Source organism: Electrona antarctica (genome assembly GCF_951216825.1).
Source record: "Electrona antarctica genome assembly, chromosome: 4".
Classification (NCBI taxonomy): domain Eukaryota; kingdom Metazoa; phylum Chordata; class Actinopteri; order Myctophiformes; family Myctophidae; genus Electrona; species Electrona antarctica.
The window spans coordinates 27,531,258-27,556,252 of record NC_136809.1 but is presented as its reverse complement, the minus strand read 5'-3'; the positions used below and the strand labels follow the sequence as shown (position 1 = coordinate 27,556,252).

Genomic DNA, 24,995 nt, shown 5'->3' with positions numbered 1-24,995 from the left:
ATACTCACATTGATTTGTAATGCCACTAAGATGTACACTATAGCAATGACTATAGCCAGAAAGCATGATGGCACTTCTTCACTATATTCCTTTTAGCTGGCCACTTTTGCAAAGGTGATGGTGGTGCAGTCATCTGACAAATTATTTTACAAATGTATTTTATTGAGGGAGGGGTGTGGATATTATAGGCACTGGTGAGACACCGTTTTAAGGGAAAAAGTGGTATTGCAGTCATAACACTATGCCAAAGGCAGGGGGCACCAAACACTAGCTTCTCCATTCTGATAGGATTTTACACATGAAAACATTTGTTTTACCTCAACTGAGTAAGACAGAGCAGCCAAATCTTTACCTTATGATGAATTGCTTGAATTGCACCATGTTTGTAAATTGATTTACAATACAGTATTTATTAACGGGGAACGGTCAAGATAAAAGCTACCTTTATCCATTTGTCTGAAGATACAGTTGGACAGGTTGGGTGTCTGAAACCTCTGCAGATTGTCCCAGAAATGTTGGAAATGGTTTAATACCCCCATACAAGGAAGACCTAATTAGTTTTTGTCAATAAACTGCTACATTAGATATGCCTTCCTCTTTCAGTGCAAGAGAACCAAATAAAACAACCTTCACTCCCTAAAATGTGGTTAAGAAAAAACGAAACAAATTTTAGGTTATTAGAAGAGGATTATCCAACTAGTTATAGCGTTCATAGTAAGACTTGCCTTGAGGAGAAAAAGCAAATTGATATCTAGGACGATGAATAATCAGCATGTGAAAATACAAATGGATAGAAAAGTTAAGTCATGTCAGGCTGAAGATAAAGCCAACCCACAGACATCAATACAAAACTTCTGCAGAGAAAACATGAACAGTCCGACATTTGAGTCCAGCGATTAACCCATGTGCTAACTTGACTAAAGACTGAAAGTAATGGCTTATACAGGTGTCTAGATCCATGTCTGAATTACAAAATGCAATAGGTGTGTGCCGTTACATTGTCCACAATTTACTTTTCATCAAGAACCAAGTCTTAAACTGAACCCCACATTTGCCTGGGAAGCCATTATTTTGACAACCCCAAAGACTTCTTTATTTTCAGACAGTCATGGTTTTTAAATTAACCCTTCCCCCAGAGCAGTTCCTCAAAACACACCAAGAACTATGAGGCACCCATTGTCTACAAAAACCCAGACAGAGCAGACACTACAATATAAACAAATGTACAAAACTCACAGCAGATTATCTTAGGTAGTAGGTAGAACAGTAACGAAAGGGACGAAATGTGCATCAGAAACAAACAAAAAGCAAAACACTTTAATCTTGTGAATACTGCAAGTTTCTCTGCTCCTAGTATAGACAAATTTCAAAATGAGCAGCCCATTTAAGAGGCAAAAAGCAAAGCCCCAAACCTCAACCGTTTACAGCTAAGACTGGAGAAAGATGAAATAGAAGGCACCATCATGCTTTTTTTTTTCTTTTTTAAATCAAGTTGGAGGCGGAAAAATATATAAATTGTACACAGAAAACAGAACATACAGTAAACTATGATTTTTGCTGTACATTTATTATGTTACTTCGCTTTTTAAGACAGGGAAGGGGAGGGGTGGGAGGGGGGGTATGTTGCCGGCCCCCGTTTTACGGTCTAGCTGGTAGGAAAAGCATGAAGAAAAAAAAACACCAACTTTGAATCGACAGAAGAAAAACGGAGTGAGCCACCATCACTGCCACCACTCTCCTATTGGTCAGCTTGGTTTCTGGATGATCCTTTTTTATTTCCCCACAATTCGTTTGGTGAAGAGTCCAGGATTCTGAGATTTTTTATTTTATTTGATAAAAGGAGGAAAGAAAAAAATATATAATCTGTTGAGATTTGCTTGTCTTGTTGTTTATCCAGCAAAAAATTGAAAGCATAGTTTTGGGTCAAAAAGTTGTGGAAACAGTACATTGGTCACAGCAGACAGGCTCTGCGCGAGCCAGCATGGGAGGCCTGCCCCATTTTACGTCGTATCGCTTTGAGACAACAAAACAAAAAGCAAAACAGTAAGGGTCGTCTCTCCAGCTGCGTTCCGAGCATGGATGTCAATGTAATACGACAGAAAGTACCCATTAGTGCATATTGATGAGTGCATTATGCAATTTTCTTTGAAGCAGTGTTCTTTCAAAAAGGAAACACAAAAAATAAAATAAAAAAGGCAAGCTTTTCCCCTGTCTCAAAACTGCACGAAAGTTGCACCGCGACCTCTTTTTTCCCCAACAGTAACGGGCAGAGAACTACCATAGAAAATGTGCAATAGAGGGACTTCGTGAAGTAGCGCACCCCTGTTAAGTCAAGGCAATATAATCTCTTCCAAATGCTGGGCTGTGTTGTTGTAGGTACAAGTCTTATCAGTCCCCTCCTAGTGTGGCAGAATACTCATGGTTGGTTTGCCTTTTTTCTCCTTCCTTTTCCACAAGTTTACAAATTAAATGTTTGTGACTTCTTGAGATACTGGAAAAAGGATGCTCAGCTCACAGCTAGTAAGCAAAACATGTAATTTTTGTTGTTTGCTTATTTTGTTTTTTGTCCGTTTCACATCAAAGAAATGGTTGACAGGCTGTGTCACATTCCAAAGCCAAAAGAGAAAAATAAAAACCACAAAACAAACAAATAAACAAAACAAATATATACGTTTATACATGTAGACTTTGTTTCGTTAACGAGAGCGGTCGAAGATGATGGAGAAGAGCATGGTGGTACTTCTTCCAAAAATGCTGCTGGCTCTTTCCTCAGCGGCGCTGGGTAGCAAAGCGGCCCTCTCCTCCCTGACCACCGGCCCCCCTCCCAGAACCCATACCGGAAGGCTTGGGAGCCATGCCTCCCCGCATGGGTGGGCCCCTGCCGTCGCGGTCGCGCATCATTCCACTTCCTACAATGCCACGCGGGCCACCGGGACCTCGGTCGCTGCGCCTCATATCTCGACGGTCATCCCCGCCACGAGTCTCTCGCTCACGCACTGCCCTCGTCTTCTTCTCTTCCACATTTAGACGCACCTCGCCACGGAACATGATGGGCTGCAGGAGGAGTGGGGTATATGGGATAAGGTTACCAACAGGGTAAAGAAAGCAGGTGAGAAATACAAGAGTACCCACAACCCCAATCGGTTTCACCATCCAACTCAATCACCGGTTTGCACACAGGATATTTTGTTGTTAGAGTTTGATTTGCACTACAGATTATTCTTGTATTTTTTATTGTCAGAGACATGTCTCGATTCTAGGAGAGTAATCAAATTCCTTTACTAATTTATTTACTACAGTAGTGACATGACTGGAGGGAGGAGTTTTTTTAAACGCAAAAATCTAGAAAGACACAGATGCTTTCCTGTTTTTTTAACAGGTTAAGGAAAAACACCACAGCTTACAATTTATTTTAATTATGTTAGTCTGAATAAGGTTGAAGGTCGATGTTAATTAAGTTAATGAAAAGTTAATGATCACTGTGACTTATGTCCCACCACAGGTACGCAAGTCTCATCTTTTGAGGTACATAGGTCTCATATGACACAATGAGTATGATCATGTCACCTCAGAAACATAGTTAGGGATGCTGGCTTTACACAGATCGGTCTCTGAACAGCTTATCTCAATGAGGAAGTAAAATGAATTTTTTGTTGCTATGTGTGCCACCAAACCGTCACCAAGTGATCATATTGAGTGGATAATGAAACGTCAGTGTACTTGCCCCCTCTACCTTGGCGCCCAGGATTCTCTGGACAGGGTCAGAGTCATCAAAGACCACAAAGCCAAAGTTGGGTAGCTTTCCTCCCACACCCTTGGTGTTGATCCTCAGCTCCACAACATTTCCATAGGCTGGAAGACAAATTAGACATGAACAATAACATCCTCCAAATTACAGCCAAATGTGTGTAATGTAAACATGTCTGAGGGTTTACACTCAGCAATCTACCATGAAGAAATTAAGTAATGGGTCTATGTGGACCGGTTACGATTTAGCGCAGGTGCATTGGCGGCAACAAGGCAGTAGACGTGGAAGGAGGGACACCTGCAAACTGCCACTTGCTGGTTCAAGAGAATTTATTAGTAAAGCATAATTATATGATCTATGCTTTACTAATACATGCTCTTGAACCAGCAAGGGGCAATGTGCAGGTGTCCCTCCTTCCACATGAAGGACGGACATGAAAATGTATCTATTAAACTGCTGCACCCTTAGCGTGGGGTGGGAAATAGGGGACACTTACTAAAATGTAATGTACAAACGTAAATGTATGTTTTTGGATTCTTTTGAAAGAATAGTGACAGGAAAAAGCCAGAGGTAACCACTGATTTCTTCCTTAGGCCTGATAAGGTGGACGTACTCATGAAAAAGTCTTTGAGCTCGCTCTCGTCTATGTCGTGTGGGAGGTTGCCAACAAAAAGCTGGTGGCTGTCAGGGTACCGGATGATCCGTCTGCTGTCCATCTCACTGGGTTCTGCATCTCCTCTGCCTGCATGGACACACAACCACGACAACTCATCACAGATCCGGATTACAATCACCCATTCAGATTGCATAACAGGGTTATGGGTAAAATTATAAACCTTATAAATTAGCATCAATACCATCGTCACAAAATCCACCGGGAGACCAAAAGGCAAGGTAAATGTAATTTCCCAATCTCTTTTGTAAATAGTGTTTGTATGCGTTTGCATTTGTTGATGCCATGTATTATTGCGTTTTTTGTCTGCTATGTTAGAAATGGGACCCAATGCATCCCTGTTTGGCATTCAGCATCAAGGGTTGGATTACATTTCTGACTACTTACCAATCAAAAACAAGCATACTCCTCTTCGGTTTTATTCTGTTTTCTTTTTTTTTCCTGCTTTAGTGAATGTTTTTCTCATTACAGACCGAAGTGTGATTCGTGATAGGCTGTGTAAAGCCTTAATTTGTCCTGAACAGAGGTATTATCACTGTCAGATAATGAATTCCACATGCGCATAAATCAAACACGCGTTCATGTGTAGATGATTAGCATTGTTCCAAGACCCATTCTAGGAACATCCAACGTGCAAGTTCACTTGTCACAATTAACTGATTTGCTTTGCATTGCAACGCCTTGACAACTTTTAGATTGTGTGAGAATGAGGCCCATTGGGTATAAAATGTTACTTCTGTACTTTTCATGGCAATAAACAATGACTACTACTAATACCTTAGCACCAATACAATTACTGATTGTGAACTAAATTGCACTATACAATCAACTGTCCTGCTACAGCTCAGCTCCTGGAATTTAAGTGAATGACATTACCTTTGTTAACAAAGCTGAAGTGGGGTTTTCCTGTTTGTGACTCTGAGGATGGAACACCATCTGACAGTGACAAGAAACACAGTCAGTGTCAATAGGGAACAACTTGGAAGGTTTCAACAGACAAAAACAAAATTAATATGATTAGTTTAATAACTTTGATCAAAATATAAACATTCTAAAATTAGAGCAATTAATGTGAAATAAATCTACCGTTAACAAACATAGATCATTTAAATCTGTAAATGCAAGGCAAATCACATACGTGACAAAAGATCCTGGATTATTAAGCGAAAAGCTGTATCAATCCCATCTACCCTACACCAGTTCTGATACAAATGGTCTGCCATTGTATTACTATGTATTATTAAGTATGTCTGGTATTTTACTATATGTAAAGAAGGAAAAATATATGCACATCCCACATTTTTAAATACGGTGCTGGGCCCAAAAGATTATTAAGAAAAAAATGAAATGTCCGCACACAATATAATTCTGCTCCCAGTCCTCTTTATTTCAACTTAATGAAACAACGTTTCGCCCCTCCGGGCTTTCTCAAGTTCTTGAGAAAGTCATCTTATATTCGGCACAATACGGTATTTCATAGATTAGTAGATCAGATTGGCGCAGAACAGGACAGGACACTGAGGATTGGTTTCTACCTGGCCTGGGTCCCCGTGGTGCAAAGGCAGGTCTGTCACGGGTGCGCTGGTCCCGTGGTCGGAGGGGTGCTGTCTGGGCCTCAGGCTTAGCCTCCACTCTGGGCTGTTATGGGGTCACAGTGAAGGAGGAAGAGATTTGTTTATTTGCACAATGGCAAAACAAAGAAGCACTGTGATAAAAAAAAAAGACAAATGAAAAAGATAAGAAATGCATTAGTAATTTGGGCAATGACAGGGAGTTGCCCATTTTTTTTGCTGCTGCCTGTGGTCTCTTCATACATTTTGGTACACTAAGAAATTTATTTTAGCATTTGTGTTGTCCTACCGACTATCACTATCAGAAATACACAGCAAGGAGCTTAGTTTAGTAGTTTTCTATTTTTCAACAGGAACAACATGTTTTAGTCATAACGACCCAATTAGCAGCAGCCAATAATACTTATTATTGCATTATTGATTTATTCGTGACAAATTACCTGTGAGCTTGGAGCTTTGACAACATGGGGGGAGATTCCAGAGGAAGGTACTGTTCCACTGGGAGGAAGATTCTTACTGGTAACCGATGCCCAGGAGAAGGTCTGACAGGTGATAGAAGAAAACGATCATTAGAATTATCAGAAAAGAAAAAGGTGCACACGTTAAGTTTAAGACTCACTACACACCTGAATTGAGAGAAAAATCCCTTGTTTTCTAATTTGAACACAAATCTAATAGTTTGATATTAACCAATATCAGATATAAGTCTATGTACTGTACAGTGTTTCCTACAGGAATGTAAACTAGCTGTGGTGATGGCAGTAGCCACCATGTGAGCTGAGCCAACACAAATTAAAGCAAACTACAAAAAATATGTTTTATTGAAGTACTATAATAAAGCCTGATTCAATGTAATAATGCATTTATAACAAAAAAAACATTGCATGGATGCACCTGGGACGTATCCTCAGTGATGTATCCTGAGGTCAACAGGGTTTCGGGTCTCTCAACATCATACCCCTCACTCAGGCGACCTAGCCGGGAGTGATCAAGTCCAGACTTACGTCCCAGTAGCTACCCTCAATCAGTCCCACTAGGGAAAAACTAGGGGCACACAATCCGTTGAAACTACTCCAGAACTACTCTGCCAGGGCTGGGAGGTACACTTCTGGTGCATGGAGGGACTAGGCTCTGTGGGTTGTCTCCTGTCCGGGCCCCTCCTACGTCTCACCAGGTCCACTCCTGCTCTCACCAGGCTCAGGACCTGTGCGTTGCACCAGAGTCCCAGCACCAGACAGTTCATTCAGGAGTGGTGGGCAATGGTTCCGCAGGGACATGGTGCTGCGGTTCCGCTTGCTGCTTGCATGGCCCTCCCAAAGGCCTCACCGAGGGTTGTTGGGCTTCCTCCTCACGGAGGACACAGGCTGGGGCGCTAACCCATACTGCTCACCCGGGTGCCGTCTACATTCCGGCTGTCACCCGTCTCTCCGGTGGTCACCAGACTATACCTGGTCTATATTGTATATCACTTCCTAAAATAAAATATAAATCGGATGTTTAAATATTCATTTTATGACCAAAATAAACTACTACTACCACCACCACTCACTGACGTGAAAGACAGATAAGTGTTAGGGTGGCATCACACATGATTAATGTGACTAAATGTGATCCAATTCAGATTACCGGTATGTGTGGTTTGTCAAGATCTACCATAGATTTCAAAGTCTCAGTTCATTCATATCTGACCGACTTTGCAATGCTGCTGTTCCTTTCCTCTGCTGTCAAACTTTCAACTGTTGATTCTCTTGCCTGCAGGGACACCAGCGTCCTCACCCTCACATGGTTCTTAGCTACCTGAAACCTACTTATATTCAAACTAACTTCTGTTTGTTTTCAGATCAGTTTTCTAGATCAGGACAGGATTCCTGAACTGCAGTGCAGGTTATCACATTATTATTGATCTATGCCTAGCTGCCACCTCTGGTTACTCCTTTTCCCTGCTTATTATCCTTTCCAATAATGAGGACAATGAGAATACAGTATCCTACACAGAGTGGAGAGATGGAAGTGACAACAGTATGAAGTGTGTCAGAAGTTCTCAAGGTGGGGTATGAGGACCCCCAGGGCTCCTCCAGGGAGTCTGCAGCCAAATTAGTAATCAAAATCAGTTTAACCACTTTCACCCCATGTATCTTGGCTATTTGAAAATAGCCGATCTACAAGCTCACAATGTGATTTGCCTTTCATAAGACAAAACTTGAGGGGGTCCCTGACACAAAAACCTTAAGTTGTACATCAATTTGGGGGTCCTTGACATGAAAATGTTTGAGAATCAGTAGATATGCCAACCATGTGACAACCAGGTATAGTCTGGTGACCACCGGAGAGACGGGTGACAGCCGGAATGTAGACGGCACCCGGGTGAGCAGTATGGGTTAGCGCCCCAGCCTGTGTCCTCCGTGAGGAGGAAGCCCAACAACCCTCGGTGAGGCCTTTGGGAGGGCCATGCAAGCAGCAAGCGGAGCCGCAGCACCATTGCCCTGCGAAACCATTGCCCACCACTCCTGAATGAAGTGTCTGGAGTACTTCCAACGGATTGTGTGGCCCTGGTTCTCATTTATCAATGTAACAAAACCAGCATGACTACATGAACCATCACACGACAGGGCTCGCGTGTGATTTACACATCAGTCACATGACATCCTGCCAATCACAGCATAAGAATGGTTGGACATTGATGAATATGGTTAGGTTATACACTAGAGAGGCGACTCAGCCAAGGGGGGCCTCTGAAATTATGTCAATGTGTGACGTTGCCCCACCAATAATGTCTGTGTCGTTAGTCTTCACATAGACCATTTGCATACAGATGGCACACAAACCAATCATGTGTCCTCCTCACACAGACCTATTTGCATACAGACAGCCGCACATGAACCAATCATCTGGGCACTGTTATTGGCTATTGCCACCATAGACTCTCTGTCTACTTCGCTTGGAGAACAAGACCACTACGCCCCCGTACCCAAAACAGCTAGCAAAAATCAGCTAAAGCTAATGTCTTTAGAAGCATTAATATTTTAACTGTGTGTGTGTGCGGTAACCAGGATTTAGAATTCATTGCTCAAAGGGGTTCCAGGTCTAAATGGGTTAAAATTAAAATTTGAGAACTATTTGCATAAACAGCACACAGAAACACACCCATAGAAAAATAACCAAAAACTAAAATATGTCATAGGAGTCCGAAGAATGCGGTCTGGGACAAAAACAAATAAAGTAATTTATATGACAATCAAGGTGTTTTTTTTTCTCAATGTATTTTTATTGAGGCTCTGAGATTTCACATCCGTTCAAATCGCAAAGAACCACCCTTTTTGAGTGGTGCAACCACTCCTATACGGAGCTTTGTGTGAGTCACACACACACACACACACACACACACACACACACACACACACACATGATTATGATTTCGGTTGTTACAGTACAGGGACCCCCACACGGTAACTGGTATTTCTCAACCGTTTTCAGACACAGGGCGGCTCGCCGGAACCGGGCCGGCACCCTGGGCGCGTTCCTGTGGGTCTGGAAGTTCCGGGGACCCCACACAGAGTTGCACCACGCAGTTCACACAGGTGTGATTTTATTTTTTAAACACAACATAGAAAGAGAATACAAACAGACATCACATTGAACAGGGGGGGGGGGTTCCAGACCCTCAGGAAGGCACCTAGGGTGCCGGCCCGGTTCCGGCGAGCCGCCAGTGTCCGAAACGGTAGAGAAATGACAGTTACCATGTGGGGGTTCCCAGGGGTGTGGGGGGGGGGGGGGGGGGGGGGGGGTTCCAGACCCCCAGGAACACGCCCAGGGGGCCGGGCCGGTTCCGGTGTGCCGCCCCGCGTCCGAAACGGTTGAGAAATGACAGAGTTACCGTGTGGGGGTCCCTCTACTGTACCCTGTACTGTACTGTCACTGTACTATACTGGCACATCCGAAAGCATCATATATACAGTTAATACGTGCGTGTGTGTTAGATTGTGCACAGGTGGTGAAAAACAACCATGCTGCTTTCGTGCTCAGACGCACCCACCCAGCCAGCCAGCCAGCCAGCCAGCCACCCACTCAAAAAAGAAGAGAATAATAGTGACAAGACAAACGAGTACACCACAGTCTTGAATGAAGGGGATTTGTGTAGCCAATATCGGCTAGGTGAATTAGTGCTTGTCAGTTGGAAATGGAGAGAGAGAAAAAAAAAGCGTTGGACAGGCAACATCACCATAGTGAATTAGCAGCCTGGAAATTTAGACAGAAATCACTGAATCTGAATTCTTCTTTCCCCAATACTGCTTGCTGCCGTTTTCACCAGGAGCTTTGGTGGAGACAAGCACTTAGCCATATTCCCTCATCGAGACAGCAATGAGACATCCGAGATGCGAACTCCCTTCTCCCGTCTTGGGTGTTGCCATCCGCATGGGAGGCCAAGGGGAGTCCCGAGGTAAAAGGGCGACTTGTGCACAGTAGTACCCGTCACTGCCAGTACCAACCTTTGGCCTAGGGTTGGTGACGTGTAACTGAACATTCTAATGTTGCGTTTAAAAAGGTTTTTTTTTGCTTTTATATAAAAATATTTGACTTTGAAAAAATTTATATAATATATATATTACGAAAATATATCACTTGCACCACCTTTAACCAATCGAGACAAGAGAATACACAGAGGACCACAATGGAAACAAGCCCCTAAGGCTTTTTGTGTTATCCTTTTATCATTATAAACTGTACAGCTGTACAAATACAAACGGTTAATAAAGTATTCAATCAATTAAAAGAAAAATACATTGTTCTCACCTTGGGGGGCTCCTGGGTGTTGGGAGGAGACTCAACGGGAACAGGGGATGGGGCTTTCTCTTCCATCTCCTCCAGAACTTTGTCATCTACCTCCGACTTTATTTCTTCTACCTTGGGTTCTGGTTCAGGCTCTGGCTCGGGTTCTGGAGTCGGCTCTTCCATGGGCTCCTCAACTCCATTGCTGCAAAGGTACCAATCAATAGGGTTTTTCTCCAACACATCACATTAAAATGGAATTCACATAAACTGATGTTCTTATCTTATCTAGAGTGACATACAGTACATACAGTCAAGTAAGTAGGTAGGAGTGCAATGTCAAGCTGAAGGACACTTGGACAGGCTATGGATTGAGCGTCTCCAGACCTACTGTACCACACAAATAACAACGAAATCTCAAAAAACTGTAGACTGCAGAGCACTAGGCTATTGTGTATCCTGTGTGCAAAAATATGGCATTTCTTATCAATTCCCAACACGTATAGATTGACTGGAGTATGAATTTTAAAAGGTTGACTCTCGTACTACCAACCATAACATGCCCTGATCTGGGCATGTCAGAATCGGTGGACATTCCGCAAAAACAGTTGTGGGGAGGAATACTATGGCCCGACGGAGCATTGGTTCGAAGGAGCATTGGTCGAGGTGCGTTGGGGGTCGGGAGGGAGAGGGTTGGGGTTAGGTTTAGGTGTGCTGCCCCGGGGGAGGTTAGGGTTAGGGTGAGGGTTTGAGGTAGGTTGTCGTTCAGACCAATGCTCCGTCGGACCAAACACATGTACCCGTCTTTTTAGGTATGATATATTATGAAATCATTGTTTCATGTCATTTACAGAATTGAGTGTGCTTAGATTAGATGATGGGGTGCTTCCAAGCATAGATACAATGAAAGGATAAATTTGTTATAGATCTGTGAACATACGTGACAGGGTGTGGTTCGTAGTAGGTGGTACTGTTGGGGCTTTCCTGAAGGGGTTCAGGTGATGGCTGCCTCTCCTCTGGCTCCTCCTCAACCTCCTCCTCAGATTCTAAGAAGGGAAACAACAGGGATAAAGGGATTCACACACTGTGGTTTTTGTTTCAGCTGGAGTTTTTTTTTGTGGTTATTATCTATTACTTCTTCATCTCTTTGACAATTTATACCAAGTTGCATTGACGTTTAACACTGTAAAATGTATGTAAAAGTTTTGCTCCATTACCCTCATCAAGCTCAGCTTCAGAATCACCAAAAACCTCATCCTCGTAGCGGAAGATATCATTGTGGACATAGAACTTGTTTGCCACAGAACCCTGAGGAAAACATGGGAGGAAAAAAAAGAATCACCAAAACAAAATAAGTTGCATTTCTCACAAAAGATTCTGCTACTTATTCCACGTATTGGGAAATGTTGCCGATAGCTTTTGGCATGTTTGTTCATAAGTTTTATAGGATAGCATTAAGCTAAATCATTTCAATTTAACTTTTGAAATACGACAGCGATATAACATGCAATTCACAAATGAATCACCATCCAGATATTTGAAGGTATGGTATGAAACCCATGACAAAAATGTGGACTTGCTCTCCATTCATAGAATACAGCCCTAGAAAGGCACTCAATGCACAGTTGCTACTCAGTAGCTAAAGTAGAATGTTATAAACTCAGCACAAAAGGTTCGGAAACTTAACTTTGGTCCATTATTTCTTCGCTTTAATAATACCAATTGGTATTGTATGTTATAGCATTTTAAATCGTTGATTAGTCACCTTTACAATGAGGTATAAGGATCGGGTGTTTGTGGAATGAGCAACACAGCTAAACGTGTGGGCAGCGCCTCCAAAGAATTTGCCAAAACTGCAAGTGGTTGGTATTCACTATTGCTTTGAGTTGCTTAGTGCAGAGGTTCCCATTAACCACTGGTACATGTACCTGTGCTGGTCCGCAGGAAGGGAATCCCAAGTTTTCCAGAGCGTGAATCTAACCGTGCATCACCACTCACCAGTATCAATGATATGGTAAATGACAATGATAGAACACTATGTTGTGATATAATATGGCAGGATACTTGAGGTCAGTCAACTGTCTTTCGGGTTTTGGTACGATGATATAAGACTGCCACACACGCACGCCCCCCCTACCCCCCAGCCAGGCTGGTCCGTGAACATCTTATGAACAGACTACAGTCAGCCGGTCCATGGTAATAGAAAGGTTGGGAACCCCTGGCGTCATGTGGCATGGAGTGAGTTAATGATCTTAAATTCCTTTATTTTAGATCGTATTTTAGTAATAGTACAACATAAAAATGTGAGACTTTAGTTGTCACTGTGCAATACTTGTTGTCATGCTGCACACATGCCTAAAATTGCTGATATTTGCACCGCCCTTGTTGAAAACGCATTTCAAACTCCAGCTGGTCACACTCCAGGGCTGTATGAACAGTGCTCGAGTGCTGTTTTCTGACCCCTCAATGGCGCAACTCTCTCAGCTATAAGGCTTTGGGATACGTCACACGTTTGGATCACGTGGCCGGAAAAAACAAAAATCTGGGTAATTGAGGCGCAATGCAAAGTCTATGCTATAAAATACAATACCAATTGGTATTATTCAAGTTGAGAAATAATGGACCAAAGTTAGGTTTCAGAACTTTTTGTGCAGTTTAGATGTACTGGGCATAAATGTGTGTAGCCCCTCCTTTAATATGAACAAACAAAACATCATCCTTTTCTTGCATATTTTGCCTTCAAGCATTTCTGATTTATTTAAAGTCAACTCGATGGTGTGGGTGGCTTGAAAGATGCCCTCACCTCTGGAGCGAGGACAAAGGTCTGCATGAATTTCCTCATGGGCTGGCCGTTATTGGATAGCTCTCCGAGGACTTGAACCACCACTCCATCGCTCAGCGTGGCATGGGCGTCCACATGCCTGATCTTAGTATGGCATTCGCTGAACTGCAAGGACATGACCTTCTTGTGGATTTCCTGAGATATATGTTGAGACAGAAGAGTGTGTGAGTGTGTGCACAAGAGACATCTGAATAATCAATCTCTTAATTTAGAAATTAAAAGAGTTTGCCAATACGAAAAAAAGAGAGGATCCAAGTCCATGGTGCCAAGTTCTACCAACATGGAAGACAGGTGATACGGCTCGTGTGAGAGAATATTTATGACAGGGAGTAAAGCTAGTAGGCTGGACTTGGTACACTGATATTACTCTGGTATGCTGCTGTCCCCACAAGGTTCAGGCAGGCCTATTTGATGTCCCTTAAATTTCATGCTTTGTGTCCATCGTGACTCCCAATACGCTTATACAAAATGTTTGTGCAAAGCAGTGGCACTGAAAAACACATGTTGAGCTGCTATCAGCTAGTTGGACTACATGTGCCGCATCAATATGCTTATTATGACAATCCTGCTAAGTGCATTATTTAAAAGTGCATCTTTACACAATAAGCTTACTAGCGATCATTTTATGAGCCACTAACAAGTTACTAACATGTGCTCCAAATGCTGGAAATATTAAAACAAGGCTTGTTAAACGCTTGTGTAGCTGTAAAGAAGTCAAACAGCAATGAAACTGCAACTGAGAGCAAGCAGAACAATGAGATCATCTAGAAAAAATGTGCTTGTTCTCTCTGTAAATCTTCAATAGGGTTAATAACTCATCTATAAATACAAACAATAATAATGTTGGTGTGTAACCAATATCAGCTACGGTCCAACTTTCACACTCTACAGGAGTTTCACTTTCACTTTACCAGGCATTCAATTATGGCAAGAAGTGTTTTTGGCGAAATCTTGCATCCCAGCAAGCACGGTCAGGACCTGTACGAATTAGTGACGTCTCTTTTGTGGCCAGATCAAGTCAAACCAAGACTGTCAGATCAGGCCCAGAATATCACCTGATTTCAACCAACATAAATTGTGCCCACTAAGACGGACGTCCCTGGATGAATCAGAGAGAGTCCGATCGAGGCCAGATCAATTTAAATCATATCATAACTAGTCAGATCTTGCCCAGAATAAGCTATATTATTTCAACTGGTGAAGACGTCCAGGAAATGACGTAAAGATCATCCCCATATGGGCTGTGATCTGGCCTAGTCCTGAATGTCACCGGAGGTCGGAGGATGTCATCATAACTTCATTTGGCTTGCTGGGATAGTATGGCCATTCTTGACTAAATTAATCCTCAGTAAACTAAGTCATAGGATTATTTATTTTTTTACTAAATCAACAAATCTGTAAAATTGTGCTTGCCACATACATGCAGAGACCTGCCTTTTCAAGAGATGTGGTCATAATCTTTCATACACACACACTTACCGCTTGCCCATATACTGCTTCTGCTAGCTTCCCATTAGGGTCAAGTCCCCCATGAACATAGGAAGAGCTCCGTCCATAGAACCTAGAACAAGGCCAGAACATTTATGCATAATGTACCAATGCCACAGATTTAGCACAACTGTAAGTTGGTTAATTATTTGGCCGCCCGTTACACTATAAAGACATGTCATTGCACTACCAACATAGTAACTCTGTAATTTGAAACCTATATGTTCTCCGCAGTATCACCCAGTGTGACGTGAGGTCATGCTATTTTTGTATTTTTTATCATTTTGATGAGCTGTTGTCTAACACAATGATGATCTCACTAGGCAAACAAACTTAAACTATTAACATTTGTTAACTCTCAAGGTAAATCAAGTAGTGCAAGACAACTGAGGATGTGTCACTATGTTGCAAATTAAACTGCATCATTTTAGCTTATTAGTAACATATCTCAGACTCAAGAGATTGCAAAACGTCTCCGTCATAAATACAACAATTCAGAATGAGAACAAACAAGAACCAGTTGACATTCCACTTGACTTCATGAAAGTACTGTGTTGGGTTTACCTGTGCAGAAAGTCTGGTGCCTTGTTTAAGAGTGTGTAATACTGCCTCACAAATTCCCGCCCTACAAGCAGGGGACTTGGCTTCTCCATCACCATTTCTTTGGTAAACAATATTAAGTGCTGAAACAGAACAATGACAATCACTCAGTAACGATGCCAAACAAATACAGCAATGCTTAGACACCATCATGCCAACTCATCACAACATAACAAATGTGGCAAAAACTCCATAGTGTAGTGCAGTTATTTTGTTTTAACCATTTCCAATAGAGGCTGGTATGGTACGTATGGAATGGTTGTACACTGTACAGGACCTGCCAGAGTTGAATGTAAGGGAAAAGCTTATCAGCTCATCCCCCTCCATCTCAGCACATAAATGGGATTCAATGTCAATTATTGTTCCAGTTATATTCCTGTGTCCCTTGTATACATTAGTATTAACCACTCCAAACATTCCATGTAAGGTTACTTAGGGTAACTACTTCTGACAAGCAGTCATGTTACACACAATGTACAAGATTTGTGGCCAGTTATGCTGCTGGCAAATAACCACAGATGATTTCATTTTAAATAATTCATCCAAGTCACATTTTTAGTTTTAAACGTACATCTAATGTTTTATCATCACACACGGAGCAGATGGTTAATCATTTTGCATACATCAGGCTATGGATTTGCTTGCCTTTGTCCCTCATCAATCAGTGTAAAGCAGTCAAGTGATTTTCCTCTAGCTAGCTAGCAAAGCACCCACTACTACTGCGCCATCATGTTTATCCATTGTGACAAGGACGACAAGCATCTACTAATAAGCAAAGCATCGGTCAAGCAGTGCAACAAAATAACAGTAATTTAATATAACATGATTAACATCAACGTTACATTTTAAATAAAGTTGGACGCCCCTTTATATTTAGGGGGACTGCATCGTGATGGACATAACTTTGGGCCTCCCACGGTTTGGCTACTACATTGATAACCTAACCACCAGGCTTTCCACCTCCTACATTGATGTTTTGATTGTTACAGGACGTTTGCACATCATTTGACAAGGTTATAAATAAGCACGGTTATGAAATAACTTGACCCATTAATTATCGCGATATTATCACATAATTGACGGGATCGGTTGGTGATGATCGTTAAACATAAACGGTGAGCTATATAGACGATCTACAAGCTCACAACGCGCTGCAGCTGTGGGCTTGTACATCGGATATTTTCGGTGCGCGACACCCGCGCGCAACCAAGTATAAAATCAGCGGTTAGCTTCGACGTTATTTTCAACTGGAAAAAACACATTTCAGTTGAAAATGCGTCCATTGTTTTCGCTCGCGCGACGAAGCACACATTAATGCCAATGCAGCTAGATTAAAAGAGGTTAGCCGACCGGCTGCTATCAGCCTAGCTAGCGGCGGCACTGACAGACATTCAGTGAACTGAACACCGGTGACGGTGAGGAGGAAGCGCTGCTGACGGTTAGCTGCTGCTAACTTGTGGCGTCGTTGTTTTTCGGTCACACACGTTCAGCTCAGTTTGACGTTAGGTTAAAGTATAGACAAACACCGACGTTACTTATTTATAAACATGCGTGGACAAATGTCGCCACGGTCTTTCACATAGCCGAGAATATCGCATTCGAGTGCTATATTGTTTGCAGTCACAAATCCTTGGCTTTCACTCTGATGATGTGATCCCAGTCAAACAATGCAGTGCATCTTATGCACCACGGAGGCCCAGGCGCTGTGTTTACCAACAACTAGCAACCATTTTATAATAATCTGACGCGTAAACGAATGACCGGTTATCGGTCAATTACACCGTAGACTGGACATGAGATTATTACACCTATAAACCCCTAACGCTAAACATCATTGAAACACTGAGGCTAACCAGCTAACGTTAGCATGTGTGAAACAAAGGAACCCATTAAACGTTGCCGATCTGTTTGACACCCATCATTAAACTGTGTAACAGCCAGTTTACTTGGTCAAGGTTATTAGTCAAACTAACTCCATAACAGATGTAGAAGTATAAGCCGCTGCTGTCTGTCTGTACAACGAATCTCAGTCCAGATCAGACAAAGCACTGGCTAGCATGCTAAAGAAAAAAAACTAGCATAGCGTCAATTAGCTTGACGTCTCTAAGCTAACTAGCTAGTTGAGGTAGCCAACTTACCTTTTGAAGACCTATCTAATTAGACGGAATACTTTAGAAAATAAATAACGAATTGAACAGGTCGTTTCTGAAATACAAAGTATTCCAGGTTATGAAATATGATATTTCCCACCGTCCACTGTCTTGAGACTTTATGATCTCTGGCTGTATCAGAAATTAAAGTGATGGCTTCAATTTATTGTTTTACCCCTGCAGTCTGGGGAAGGGAACCCCCGTCACCGCGGCTCAGCCAATGGAATGTTTACACTGGACAACATACACGATGACGTCGAAGAATTAAGTCTGATTTCCCGCCCGCCTCTAGCCTTCTAAAATACTGATTTTTATGACGTCATGGGCATGGCAGGAATAATTATACCTTTTTATTATACACATCACATACATTTATGTATTAAGTTCTGACAAATACTATATCTATGCATTTGCATACATGATACATCTTAATATCTCACAATTCTGTGTAGTGGACCATGTCAGTGGAATTAATTGTTGCTAGGGAACAAGAACAGCCTGGGTCCAATTTTATTTCCTGTGTCAGCTACTGATATAAACAAACATGGCAACAGAAGACATTCTTCTGGAATAGAAGCCATGGTTCTTGCATTAGTTAAAACAACAAAAAACAAAAAAAACAACAACATTTGAAATCTTGAGAGACAAGTGAGTAGTCAAAAATGAAGATGAAAAGGGGTGAAGTGGTCCTTTAAGCCTTAAAGGGGAATACCACTAATTTTTAACATTTTACTACGTCATTAATATACCTTAGAGCTGTTGTGTGGAAATAATAAAGAAGTCCCCCCATTCTGTGTTTCCTAGAACTGGAGGTATGAAAAAAATCATTAACATTGTGAATCACATCTTGATGACATTATTGCGACTTGCGAGACATGGCCAAAGCATTTCTGGGGTCCCCAGCCAAAAACGGGTTAGAGGACTAGGCTGATTAAATGGTGCATTTATATAGCACCTTTATCCAAGGCACTTTACATTGTGCTTTATCACTCATTCACACACATATTATACACAGATGGCGGAGGAAACCATCCAAGGCACCAACCTGCTCATTTGGAGCAATTTAGGGGTTCAGCGTCTTGCTTAAGGACACTTCAACACTAACTCTGGGGGAGCCCGAGATCGAACTTGGACCTTCCGGTTCCACAAGCGGCCACTCTACCCCTGAGCCACGATCTTCAGCTTGAGATAGATTACCATGCTGGCCTCCCGGAGACTTCATAACAAAACCAGGGGAAAAGGATGAAAGCCTGTCACTTTTTGGAACTTGAATGATCCTTGCTGATTTGGCTGTCACAACGTTTTGGGAAAACCCTTGTCTCAAAGTTGCACCGTTTGCAATTAGCCAACTCACATTCACATCCTTCCCTGAAACAACCCTAGGTGGAATATAGCGTAGCTTTCCCTGTGCCAAGAGAGACTGGAGAGATGTGGAGTCTGCCACATGACCATTGTGAGTACGAGTACCACCACCAATTGATGCTGCTTGTGTGCCCTCAGTGTTTACTCTCATGTCTGAAAACTTGACAGCGGAGTACATTATGCCCCCAGCTGTGTCATGCAACACAGGAAAAACATAATATTGTGCACCAGCAGGCCAAAGTTGGTGCTGCTCTTCATCAGGAGGTTTGGGGGTCAGAGAGGCTCTAGGAAGGGCGGTAGCAGGTGGAGGGGTAAGGTCATAGACTGTACAGTTACGTTCCAATCTCTCATCATCTCCAGAGATTTCATAGCCATGCTGGAAAGAGTACCCATCTTCAGATCTCTTCTGAACTCCTGAATGAAAATAAAATGCAACAGTTTTGCTTTACTCAACTCAAAATAATATAACAACTTCAGTGTTAATTGTCTCCAGTGTTATCAGTTGAATATAGTGGTACTCACTGTGAAAGTACTTGCGACAATTTCTGATGCCTTTATCTGTTAACAAACAAAATAGAAGCATAACATTAAAAGGAAAGAAAATGATAAATACTTTTCTTCTAAGATGCAGAGAATTACATGCATGATTTGGATGAAATATAACCAATCACACATCGTCCTCCAATTCCACCTCCTCAAAATCCTTGAGACAAAGTGTATTGCTAGAATAGAAGTAAGCTATGTCAGGCAGATAGTAACTGCTTTGCTGTACATTGTTAAAACAATATGCCTACCCTACCTACCTTCTGCGCTGTCCATTGATGTAGAAAGGATTAACAAAGTTAGTAGAAAGCAAAAAGCGATGTTGACGTCCATGGTGGCAACCTAAATTAACTGATCTCATCTCACCCCCAAGTGAGAACAATATATGTCTGATGCAAAATACCGTGATGCCACAGGTTTGTTTACCTATTTTGAAATAGGAATGCAGGTGCCTCAGATGTGGGTTTGAGATATTGAAAAACATGAAACCAACAAACCATATTTTTAATTAGTAAGGTAGGCCTAGATAATGATAGTCTGAGGCTCTGAGCTACCATTTACTAGGCCCTACATAATAATTAGTATCAAATGCAATGCAATTACACAGGTAAGAGCCATATTTCAAAGAATGTCTCAAAAACTATATAAAGGTATTACATAAAATGAGTGAAAGAGCTCAAAGTATACCAAACAGCATATCTTATCAATGGTGACTCTTTCTGCTTTATACTTTATTTGTACCGTCCACAACTCTCTGCAGGTTGGCTGCACAGACTTGTCCCTGCATGGCCCCAAAACAGCAGGTCATGCTGTGCCCAAACGGTAGATCGTGATCTACCAGTAGATCACATAGGCTGTACAGGTAGAACACATGACATGCCCTAAAACATATAAGAAACATCAAACATCAAATAGGGCCTGTCAGCTCAAACCCACAATGCAATACTTTGTTTTCAAGAGTGTCTCTATTTTCAGCAATGGGATAATCATTTTTGGGTGGGTAAATCTTGTTGAGCTGGTCATTTAAAGCTCTCAAGTCAAGTGCGGGCACCCCTGAGTGTAGCCTATAACTGGGTGAATAATAAGTAATTTTAGTGATTTGGAGTCCTTGAGCAGCATTTCTTCAGCAATTGTTTTCCGTGGGATCATTTATTTCTGTTGCTGCATATCTTACATGTGTGGATACAGGTTTAACCCCACGCACGCCGCACCATAATAAGAATCAACAACACCGTTCCAGGGCCGGGTCAGACAGGAGCGTCTCTTTCAACATCGCCAGTAGTGGAGATGAAGAGGAGTCAGTTTCCAATCTGCTTACCGACCGTGGGAATTTTTTAGACCCAGGGTGGCCTACCCTGTCCCTGAGCACAACCTCGACAGCCATCCCAGACACCGACGCACACGCAGGGGTCGGAGGAGGCGGCGCCCAGGCCCAGCCGCAGCGCCCATCCCTACGGACGGCGATACGACAAACAACTCTACGCAGCCAGCCGAGGAAACACTATCGGTAGTTAATCTATCTGGTGTTAGCCTAAGCAGTGATCAATTGAGTGTGCTAGCGAAAGGTATGTCTTTTTCCCCCACGTATAATACAACTTTGTTTGATACCAGGATAGATCTATTCCGCTTTTATCGGAATTTACATCTAAAGACATGGCATCACCACCAATCTGAACATACCCACCGTTTCCCGAACCCGACCCCTGTTACAAGTCCCGTTTCGAGTTCTGATTCTGGCACAACCCAGACAGACACTGAATTGCCACCTGTCCCCTCGTCTATATTTAAACCTAAATCCCGGTTCACTCCCTTGGTTTCTAATCCCTCTCTCATTGCATTCACCAGGAAAGTTGATCATGACATTGACAATCTGTTTGGTGACACATATGACTCGGGTATTAAACCCAAAAACAATTTGACACACAAGGAGCGCTTAGCTCTTAATGAACTATCTAAGAATGAGTATATCATTGTTCGACCCGCGGACAAGGGTGGCGCTGTTGTTGTTCTGTCCAAAGAGCAATATATCATTGAGGCGAAACGACAGTTGAATTCTAAACATTATATTAAACTTCCTAACAACCCCCTAGGCAACATGATGTCAGAATTCCGGGCTCTCTTAACTAACGCCAGGGAGTCCAATTGGATCTCTGAACAAGAATTTAAATACCTCTCGGTTGAGTGTCCTATGACCGCTTCTTTTTATTTACTTCCTAAAATTCACAAACAACCGTTTGATAATCCTCCTGGCCGCCCGATTATATCAGGCAACGGTACTTTGAGTGAACCTGCTTCTAAATTTATTGACTTTTATATTAAGCCTTTTAATAAGAAGCTTCCTTCATTTATTGAGGACACAACCGATGTGTTGAATAAAATTGCTAGCCTGGGTAATTGTAAGTCACAACTTCTAGTCACCATGGATGTGGAGTCACTGTACACTAACATCGATCACAAGGAAGGTTTACATGCTTTGAAACATTTTCTCTCCGACAGAGAGACTTCACCTCCTACTGAGTTTATCCTTATGTTAACTGAATGGATTATTCATAATAATGTTTTCTTGTTTACTGATGAAGTGTACAAACAAATTATCGGTGTACCGATGGGTTCCTGCTTCTCTCCTAACTATGCTTGTCTTTACCTGGGCCATTGGGAGGAGATGTTTGTGCTAAATCCTATTAATCCTTGGTTTCAATATATTACTTGGTACGGTCGTTACATTGATGATTTGCTGCTGGTGTTTAGTGGGTCTGAGACACAACTCCTACAATTCCATACTTATTTAAATTCTTTGAATGAAAACATCAGACTCACTATTGAATACTCGCAGCAGACCATTAATTTCCTTGATTTGACCATCTACAAAGATGACTTGGGGAACCTTCACACAACGATTTACAGGAAGGAGATTTCAAGGAACACACTGTTAAGAGCGGATTCTTTCCACCCGCCACACCTAATTAAAAATATCCCTTTTGGCCAATTTCAAAGATTGCGCCGTATTTGTGACAGCGATTTTGATACTAAGGCAGCAGATATGGGCAACCGCTTTAGGGAGAGGGGCTATAAACCCACCAATATTTCGTGTGCACGTAATAAGGCACTTGAAATAAACCGTCCTGAGCTTCTGGTGAAAAGGAAGCGCACTAACCATAGTCAACCCCGCCCCTTTTTTGTCTCCCAATACAGCACTGCGGCCTCACGTATACAAAACATCATCAGATCTAACTGGGCTATTATAGAAAGTGACCCATCCCTCCGCAGTGTGTTTCCTGAACCTCCCATCTTTTCTTTTAGGAGAGCTCCCACAATAAGGGACAAATTGGTTCACAGTTATCTTCCTCCTGATAATAAGACATCTTGGCTTCACAAACCCATAGGGACCTATAAATGTATGAATTGTCCTCATTGTTCTAATGTACTTCAGGCAAAAACCTTTTCAGACCTCAAAACACAGAAGATATATAAAATCAATGATTTCATTAATTGTAGTACCACACATGTGGTCTATCGTCTCACATGTCCTTGTCCTGATGTGTTTTATATAGGCAGAACCAAGCGCCGCCTAAGAGACCGCCTGGCTGAGCATAAATATGCCATTCGTATTAATAATTCTAATTACCCTATAGCCAGACATTTTAGTCACTGTCATGACAATAATGACACTTTGTTGAGAATCACTGGTATTGAATACATAAAACCTCTCACCAGGGGGGGTGATCGCATCAGGAGACTGAACCAGAGAGAAACTTTCTGGATTCACACCCTGGATGCAATTACCCCGCCTGGCCTGAATGAGGACATAGACTTCATGTGTTTCTTATAGGTCAATTTGGGCTCTTTATTGACCTGTACTTTATTTACTATTGTCTGTGTCCTCCGGTATACATTTTATATTCTATAGATTATTTTTGCATCTATATTTGTTTTTAATGGTGTAGCCTCCTAATGTATGTATATAGCTTTAAGTGTACTTTTTCTTGTGTTGGTTCCTTTTTTTCACTTGTTTCATTTTTTTCACTTGTTTCTTTTTCCTTTTTTTCTACTTAATGATTGCCTGATTGTTCCTATTGTAACAACGTTGTAATGAGCTGAACCACGTGATCATTTTCTAAGTGGTTAATTGTAATTACTGGACTGGTCCCCACCTGGTTCCAGCCCTATTTAATGAGTTTGTTGCTTTGTGTATTGTTAGCCCTGATGAAGACCGTAACAGGTCGAAACATGTCGGTTTAATAAAATATTTCCTCCTTCTGACATCAAGTGTGCCCGGATCTCCTCTTTTCTCTTTATCGTGTTGTTATCCCGATTGATCCCAGGAGCACCTTTTTACCATTTTTATACATTCTTTATACCTACACACCTCCTGAGCACCTGGTTGCCTCCTTGCCACAGGTTTAACCTTACTTGCTACTTAATCATCAATAATAGTGTATACAATTTTCATATTTATAATCTGCTTGTTTGTCTCTGTTATTATTTCTTACCTTGCTTGAAATTCACCCAAACACCTGCCTGTAGAAAAAACAGGGATGTGGGCAGGGAAACAAACCTATACCTTATATGATGTCACAAAGCATCATGAAGGTACTGAAAGACCCACCCACCTCAGGCACTTTAGGGTTAAATAAAAGTGGGGAGAAAAAGAACATTTTAAAACATCCAATCCATCCAATATACAAGCTCACTTAAACTTATAAACTTTTTTGCATTGTGAAACCTGGACTCAGAGCGCCACCAAGAGGCCAAGAGATGGACAAGGCCTCTTTGAAGTTTTCACTTCAACCAATCCAAACTCAGGTCTTTGCTAAAGTGCCTTGTTGCTATAGCATCCGAATACTCAAACACAAAGCGGTTATGTAATAGTCTATTAGTCTTAATTGCATGTGAACTCAACTCTTCTCCAATGTTTTTTTTTGTTTGTAAGGTTTGTTTTTAGCCTACGTTTCTTTTAGCAAATTAACTGAGCACCGAAAACCTTAAACGCCATAGCATTGGTAATAGTCTAGAGTTTTACAGGAAGTTTTACAGGAAAAAAGTGCCTTACGTGAAAACGAATCTCTGAAAATGTTATTCCACATTTGATTTGCAGCAAATGATACCTAAGGTGATGTTAAAAATGGAAGCTGTGGTTATAGATGTATTTTCCAGAGGTGCATGCCAGTGGCTGTGACGCCATGACTTCTAATGTAATTCGATTCTTCAGCAAATGAGAATTGAGAATGTGAGATTTTGGGGAACAGGGAGC

General features: G+C 41.9%; 1 protein-coding gene across 2 annotated transcripts; it reads right to left on the bottom strand.

Annotated features, from left to right (window-relative positions):
- Window positions 1-1,044: 1,044 nt before the first annotated feature.
- On the bottom strand, window positions 1,045-18,074 carry g3bp2a (G3BP stress granule assembly factor 2a). Of its 2 annotated transcripts, none has more exons than XM_079500212.1 (13): window positions 17,828-18,074; window positions 15,654-15,772; window positions 15,081-15,162; window positions 13,563-13,736; window positions 11,977-12,067; window positions 11,700-11,805; window positions 10,784-10,964; window positions 6,433-6,534; window positions 5,957-6,059; window positions 5,298-5,357; window positions 4,362-4,490; window positions 3,725-3,852; window positions 1,045-3,054 (listed from the first exon to the last, which is right to left on the bottom strand). In XM_079500212.1, exons 2-13 carry the CDS (start codon window positions 15,746-15,748, stop codon window positions 2,770-2,772), a joined length of 1,536 nt encoding a protein of 511 aa, XP_079356338.1. In that variant the 5' UTR covers window positions 15,749-15,772; window positions 17,828-18,074; the 3' UTR covers window positions 1,045-2,769. The 2 variants fall into 2 exon arrangements, with proteins under 2 accessions (XP_079356338.1, XP_079356339.1); XM_079500213.1 differs by having other exon boundaries at window positions 3,734-3,852.
- Between the last annotated feature and the right edge of the window lie 6,921 nt (window positions 18,075-24,995).

Coding starts and splice junctions, on each gene's coding strand:
- g3bp2a (XM_079500212.1), bottom strand. CDS start 15,748: ATGGTGATGGAGAAGCCAAGTCCCCTGCTTGTAGGGCGGGAATTTGTG. Junction 6,535..10,783: donor ACACCCAGGAGCCCCCCAAG/GTGAGAACAATG, acceptor ATCACCTGTCAG/ACCTTCTCCTGGGCATCGGT. Junction 6,060..6,432: donor TCAAAGCTCCAAGCTCACAG/GTAATTTGTCAC, acceptor ACCCCATAACAG/CCCAGAGTGGAGGCTAAGCC.